This window comes from Micropterus dolomieu, linkage group LG17 (assembly GCF_021292245.1).
Source record: "Micropterus dolomieu isolate WLL.071019.BEF.003 ecotype Adirondacks linkage group LG17, ASM2129224v1, whole genome shotgun sequence".
Classification (NCBI taxonomy): domain Eukaryota; kingdom Metazoa; phylum Chordata; class Actinopteri; order Centrarchiformes; family Centrarchidae; genus Micropterus; species Micropterus dolomieu.
In genome coordinates, this window is record NC_060166.1 from 28,300,522 (window position 1) to 28,307,588 (window position 7,067).

General features: G+C 40.2%; 2 protein-coding genes across 3 annotated transcripts in view; one reads left to right on the plus strand and one right to left on the minus strand.

The window, feature by feature from the left end:
• mrm3a (mitochondrial rRNA methyltransferase 3a) overlaps positions 1-3,450 on the minus strand; it is a 4,207-nt gene extending 757 nt beyond the window's left edge. The window contains exons 1-4 of one of the 2 annotated variants that reach the window (XR_006828785.1): positions 2,845-3,450; positions 1,992-2,236; positions 1,752-1,913; positions 1,017-1,638 (exon numbers count right to left, since the gene is read on the minus strand). Coding sequence is in view for 1 of the 2 variants with exons in the window: in XM_046074046.1 (XP_045930002.1) it covers positions 1,076-1,638; positions 1,752-1,913; positions 1,992-2,236; positions 2,845-3,218 (1,344 nt within the window). In the remaining variant the exon portion in view is untranslated. Of the gene's footprint in view, positions 1-392; positions 1,639-1,751; positions 1,914-1,991; positions 2,237-2,844 lie in introns of those variants that run through there. The other variant, XM_046074046.1, reaches the window with a different exon arrangement.
• Positions 3,451-3,616: 166 nt separating this feature from the next.
• Positions 3,617-6,990, plus strand: glod4 (glyoxalase domain containing 4). The gene is made up of 9 exons (XM_046074049.1): positions 3,617-3,852; positions 4,050-4,099; positions 4,212-4,332; positions 4,435-4,579; positions 5,039-5,175; positions 5,537-5,623; positions 5,719-5,832; positions 5,920-6,006; positions 6,110-6,990. Exons 1-9 carry the CDS (start codon positions 3,763-3,765, stop codon positions 6,173-6,175), a joined length of 897 nt encoding a protein of 298 aa, XP_045930005.1. The 5' UTR covers positions 3,617-3,762; the 3' UTR covers positions 6,176-6,990.
• The last annotated feature ends 77 nt before the right edge of the window (positions 6,991-7,067 follow it).

Below are 7,067 nucleotides of genomic sequence, written 5' to 3' on the forward strand. Positions count from 1 at the left end.
GTGTGTGTGTGTGTGTGTGTGTGTGTGTGTGTGTGTGTGTGTGTGTGTGTGTGTGTTTATAATGTGAGTGAAAGTCATCTCTTGCCTATTGCTAATGGTGGTTCTCATCTCAAAGTCATTAAGAGGACTTTCTGTGAAGGTCATTTAATGACGAGGCCAGGTTATTTCTGAAGGCACAAATGGCATTTGAAAACTGTTGAATGTATAAATCCCTGTATTCTGTTACTTCAGTCATGACTTCTCACACCCATTAAAAATTCACTGGCAAGCACAAAGTTTTGTCCCTTTTTAAGTTCTACCAATAGTTAGCCCTTGGATATGTAAAATACACACAATGAAATGACTTACCAGTTTCTTTTTTAGAAGTTTTAAGTAAGACTCATGGGCTCAAATAAACTCAAGGCAAATGTTGCATTTATTACGGGAGACAGTATGCAGATTGACTCCAGGTGGGATGGAAGTGTAGTGAGTTCTGCATATTTGCATAGACAATGTGGCAGCAGATACAGAGTAAAGGATAGACATGACACTGTCACAGTGAGTTCTTTCTATAATAATCATGCATCATGTGTGGGCATCTATTTAAGGCTCTTATGGACTCTATGAAAAGGGAAGGATGGGTAAAAAAAGCAAGGGATATGTGCTTTGTATTTTTGTTAAATGGGACGATACCATGGCTAGAAAGTAACACCTATGACAGATGTTTGTTTGTTGTTCTAAATTGTCATCTTTGGCAGTTCACTGAAAATCTTCTGTTTTTGAGCTAATAATTGGATAAAACAAGGAATTTGAAGATCCCTGGGCTCTGGGAAATTCTAATGACCAGTTTCTTTACTATTTTCTGACATCTTGTAGACAAGACGCTTAATCAAGATAATCAGAAGATTAATTGATATTAAAAATAATTCCCCTGATTCAAATTCAGTATTTTATTGTTAGCAGAACAAGGTGCAGGATGGAAATAATTAAATTAAAATTATTCTGTTTGGTCTGCAGTAATAAGGAATGATGTACACCAGAAGTCACATAATGCTATTTAGAGCGAACATCATGAAAACTGCTGTTCAGCTTTACATTATCTGCCCGGTATCTGCTTTAGTTTTAACAGTTGTTTCCTGCCCTCAAACAAAAGGATACTGGCTGCCATGGCTGAATTCAAGCTGTCTACATCAGGAACGACCGGAATAAAGAGCCTGTGGCCAGCGGTTTTCTCAGCCAACTGGGCTGCTTCTAGACTCAGGCCCTGTGTCTCTCCACCTATCACAAGAGCAGTGGCATTCCGAGCCCAGCTGTCATGGTACAGCTTTGTGTCCACTCTGGGAAGTTCAAGTCCCTCATATTCACTATCTGAGCCAGAGTCAGAATCATATTCCACGTAGCGCATGTTATTGTGATTAGGCTTTGTGCTGACCCAGCCATAGTCACTTGCTTTGGAGGATTTATGAGACACATTAACTTGTGAATCCTCCGTTTCTCTGCTTCTGTCAGTGCCACAGCTGCTGTCAGCCACATGGACAGTCACAGGTTTAGGGAGATGATTTTTGATATCATCCCAGCCCAAGCTTGGATAGATGGGAAGGCGGAAATGGGCGCCCATTGCTGCACGCAGAACTTTAGGCTCCCAAGCATCAACACAACCTGTAAGTGGAAAAAAAACAACAACATTTGAATAACTACAAGCAGCGACGCAATGCCATTCTCAAGGAGTGGAGTTCACTTGTTCACATCTTTAATTGATAACATGAGCATACCTTTGGTGAGTAGTACATCATTACAGCCAGCAGCAGCAGCACATCGCAACATGGTCCCAAGGTTGCCAGGGTCTCGGATGTTGTCGCATATCAGGGACAACGGCAGTGAATGACCTCTGTTTGCGAAGTTCAACCGTGACGGGTCCGGGCGAGAAAATATGGCTACAGAGGAAGAGGTCGGAGTCAGGAACAACTCGGTATCTGCGCTTCATAATGAACCAAATCAAATGTGACCCTCACCGATCACCCCTTGTGGGGCCACAAGGTCAGACCAGATCTTGATGTCCTCAAACTTGACTTTGACTAGCGTGGCCCTTTTCAGCTTGTTTAAAGGCAGCTCTCTGAGCCGATCCACCGTACTGAAGAACACCATCTGTGGGTTGGCTCCTGCGTCCAGGGCGTCACAGATCAAACGCCTGCCCTCCAGGAGGATTTTACCCTGGTGCTCCCGAAACGTCCTGGAACGAGCAACACTCACTAACCTCCTGAAGGACAGATGAAGGGAGATGGAGAGGTAGAGATAGATAACAGTGAGAACATTAATATATAATTATGATTACAATTCTTGAAACATGAATTATAGGATGCTATTATGCCCTACAAGTGCAAAAAGCAGCAACTGAAAGTGACAACTAAGAAAAATGCCATATAACATCTTATTACTATCCAACAGTATCCTGATTTATTCAAATGAAAGTAGCCTTAGCACAATAAAAAAGTCCTCCAAGTTAAAGTCCTGCATTCAAAACTTAAGTGAAAGCATGGGCATATTATCAGCAAAATATACTTATTGCAAACAGGACATCTGTATTTTGGCACAAATATCAAAAATATACATTTTGATACCTTGCTTTGAGGAATAATTATTAATAACATTTTTTTCTAAAACCTTTATCATTTACCAGAATACACTAAACTTACTTAAACCTATTGTCTATAAACAAGTAACCTTTCAAGAACTTTGCCTGAATAGTCCACAAATAGTCCTGAATTTTGTCCACAATTTTGATTTAAATCTGGCACAATGTGATCAGATCTGGATCTGACATTTTATGACAGCTTTTGGTGCCTTGCAGCCTCATATGACACCTACGCCAGTCTTTTATCTCCAGGTAAAGCCCTCTCGAAGCGCAGTCCATCAATCTGATCCTTTGTAACGTGAGCATGTTTTAGAGTTGACTGCACATTACTCCTCGTATTGACAAAGTCACTTTCTTCAAGATGCCTAGTTGTAGATGTGAATTGAGCCTCCGTCTCCCTGTTGATTTTTTGCCCTGCTGACTCAGACTGTGGCGTCGGCTTGAGGACTTTATCCGTCTCGTTTTCAGGAAACAGCACTCTGACAGGCTTCCTCCTCAGTCCGCGTACATACCGTTTAGACTGCACAACAATGCTGCTTCCCCTTGTTAGAAAAGCGTTTCGCTCAATGGAAACAAGACATATCACGCTTCTCATGCACGCTGCCATGTTTGCCCAGTTTCTTCTTCTCTTGTTTAACGGGCAGGCGCTGAGTTACCCCGCCACCAGTTGTAGTGTAGGTAATACTACATCTACGTATAGAAAATTGATCTAGTCTATTGGGTAAAGTTAATAATTAATTGTGTGGGGATGTCCTGCGCTGAATATATTACCTAGTTATATACTTTACTTTTCTTTTACTTTTCTACTTTAAGTCAAAAATCCAAAAGTTGCAGCTCAACAGTAACCTGGCGAGAGAATGCGAGATGCTGGGATATACCATTAACCTGAATAGCTAGGGGTGGCGAACGTAGTTCCATTACTTTTCATTTTGCTTAAAGTCGTTGCGCTTGTCCAAAATGATATAATAATGTTAATTTATTAACAAAGGGTGAAATAATATCTGGGAAATGTATTTTCATTTGTAAATGCCTGCTGTTTGCTCATTTGTATTTACTTTCCACCAAAAGGAACACAGAAAAGTCGATCATCAAGGAAGCATAATCGTTCCCACTGCAGTACAGATCACCCACCACAATATCTGTCAAGTAATATGGCTTTGAGACGAGCACTGCATTTTGTTTTCAAAGTTGGTGACAGGACCAAAACAGCCACGTTTTACCGAGATGTTCTTGGCATGAAGGTACTTTTTTTTCTGAGCTTCATTTAATGGCAAGAACTTTTGTTGATAATCGGCTAATCTCACTCTCAGCCAAAGTGCTGCACAACGTTACGCAGCTAACGTTAGATGATTCATCCTCTGTCATATGAGTGAAACTGCGTTTTAATAAATGTGTTTTCCTGCTGGATGCTTATTTTCTCATGTCTTGTCCATTTTAGATTTTACGACATGAAGAGTTTGAGGAAGGCTGCAAAGCAACGTGTAATGGGTAGACATCTTAAGCTAACTGAACTTTGTGCTCACAAAACTGTATAAAAAAGAGTTATACAGAGGTGTTAATATCTTAATTCTGACCAATGCCATCGTCTGTATCGATACAGCCCCTACGATGGCAAATGGAGCAAGACAATGGTTGGCTTTGGTCCAGAAGATGACCATTTTGTTGCTGAACTGACATACAATTATGGGGTGGGAGAGTATCAACTTGGCAATGACTTCTTGGTGGGTGAGAGTTCATTTGGAAACGTTACAGAGGACAATAACATTTTAGGGTACAGCAGCCTTAATCTAAAGACATATTGTCACATAATCTTTTCACTTTAGGGGCTCACTCTGCAGTCCAGCAAAGCTGTAAGCAACGCTAAGCATCTGGGATGGCCTCTTACTGAGGTAGGAGAGGCTCTGTATCTGACCCAGGCTCCAGGAGGGTATCCTTTCTACCTTGTCGACAAAGAGCAGCCTCCCAGTGGTGATTGTCATGGGTGTCTTTTCTCTCAAAAGAGTCCAGTTTTGAAAAGGAATTAATAATTCTAGTCATTTATAAAATACCAAATATCAGTTGGTTACAGCTTCACAATTGCAAAGGGTTGTACATTTATTTATAGTAATAGTCATTTAATTCAATTTTATTGATTAGACTCAGTAATCAAGTTCCAATATATTGAGCATTTTATTAAGTAAATTATTCATTGATCAATCCATAAATAATACTATCTAGGTGAAAATAATTATGATCTGCAACTATAAAGGCATTAAGTGAACAAAAAATGTCATGGCTTTTTGTTAAACCCTTCGCAGTATGGATGACAACAACTCACATGAAAAATTGCATTCACCTGAAGCTTGATCATTGCAGGTGTTCAAGCATGTCATACTGTTTTTACTTCTGTGATTGATCACCTGTAACCTTTTAATTATTTGTTCCCAGACCCAGTACAGAAGGTTTGTCTCGGAGTATCAGACCTCCAGAGATCGACCCACTACTGGACGACACTCTTGGGAATGAAGGTGATGGAAAAGAATGAGGAAAAGAAAACAGTGCTGATGGGATTTGCAGACAATCAAGTGAGTCAAGTAGCAAAGAAATCATCTGTATTTAAGTCAGACATGTATTTTAGTCTGAATGTTTTCATTGAGGGCGGCACGGTGGTGCAGTGGTTAGCACTATCGCCTCACAGCAAGAAGTTTGTTGTCCCCGTGTCTGCGCGGGTTCACCCTAAATTGTGCTTAGGTGTGAGTGTGAGTGGTTGTTCGTCTATGTGTGGCCTTGCGATGGACTGGCGACCTGTCCAGGGAGTACCCCGCCTTTCGCCCGATATCAGCTGGGATTGGCTCCAGCCTCCCACGACCCTGTACGCAGGATAAGCAGTTGACGATGGATGGATGTTTTCATTGAATTTTGATAATTTTGTTTATCTTTATGCAGTGTAAACTGGAGCTTCATGATATTGGTGGAACGGTAGATCATGGAACAGCATTTGGGAGAATAGCATTTTCATGCCCACGGGAGCAAGTAAAATATTATTTCCGGAATACATCATTGTGTTTGTTAATATTGAAGAAAAATAATTGTCATTTTCATCATCAATATTTTATTACATTCCCCAGCTGCCTGACCTCGAAGCCTTGATGAAAAAGGAGAATCAGAAAATTCTCACTCCGTTAGTCAGCCTGGACACTCCTGGAAAAGCCACAGTAGAAGTGGTTATCTTGGCCGACCCAGTAAGAGAACATTACCAACATTATGCTGCAATCAATTGAAGTACGCCTCCATTATAAAACAATTTAACTGGACAATGTTTGTTGTAGGATAGTCATGAGATTTGCTTTGTGGGAGATGAGGCTTTCAGGCAACTGTCCATGGTGGACCCCAAAGGAAATGAATTGCTTGATAAGGTTGGTGTTGCTCCAGTATTTCCTCTCTGTATTAAATATGCAACATGTGTTGGATATTTACTGTGCCTGTGCTCTTCCTGCTTTTAAACGTGCTTTTTTTTAGGCTATAGCCGAAGATAAAAGTGACGAGTGGTTTGCCAAACACAACAGACAGAAAGCTGCGGCATGAGATGAAGGAGCTTGCCTGGAAAATTTTGCACCATCATCAATTTCTTACCAGTTCATCAGATGAGTTGCTGTACAAGTCACCTTTATTGTAGATCTTCTTGTAATGTCAGTTATCCTAAGGCTGGCAGCATGAGATTTATTTTCCCTGAAAGCTTACCACAAGGGACAGTTGCATTGACAGCACTTTGTAAAAGGACCACTTGTTTATTTTGATGGACATCCCAATAAATATTGTTCCCATCAATAAGGCAGACAAGTGGGCAAAAACAAATCTGCTTTTGTTTTTTGAAAAATATGAAAGATGGCCAGGGGGGAAATGTTTCTGTTAGACCCCTGTTTACCCTCCATTAACCACATTCTGTTTATTGTGATTGCCCCAATTAGTTATTTTAATTATTGAAGTAATACTATCTGGCTGCAAGATTTCTGTGTCAGTTTGTTATTTTGATTAAAAACAACTTTATTTAGAAAAATGCATGGATGACATACACAACAATAAAAGGTCTTAATTGTAGACACAGGGCCTCAACATGATGTAATATTGCAGGGCCTGCCTTGTAGTGCAAATTCCATAAATATGCAGCTAATCAAATGACCAAAAGTAATTTACATGCAATGTACCTGGATCTTTTGAGGGATTGGGCCCCTTTAGGGCAATGGCCTGGAAATCTAGCATTGGCATCAACCATGGAAGAATGCTGTCAAATGCATGTTTAATCATGTGGTTAAGTGGCAATGAATCTTACCATTAGTAAAATGACATGTCATTCATCAGAACATTTATCTTTTCACCTTCATAAAATAATTTGATTACGACTGTGTGTGTGTTTTTTATGTGTTTCGCCTATGTACGACTTAAGCTTAATGTCTGACTACATAGTTAAAAGTTAATA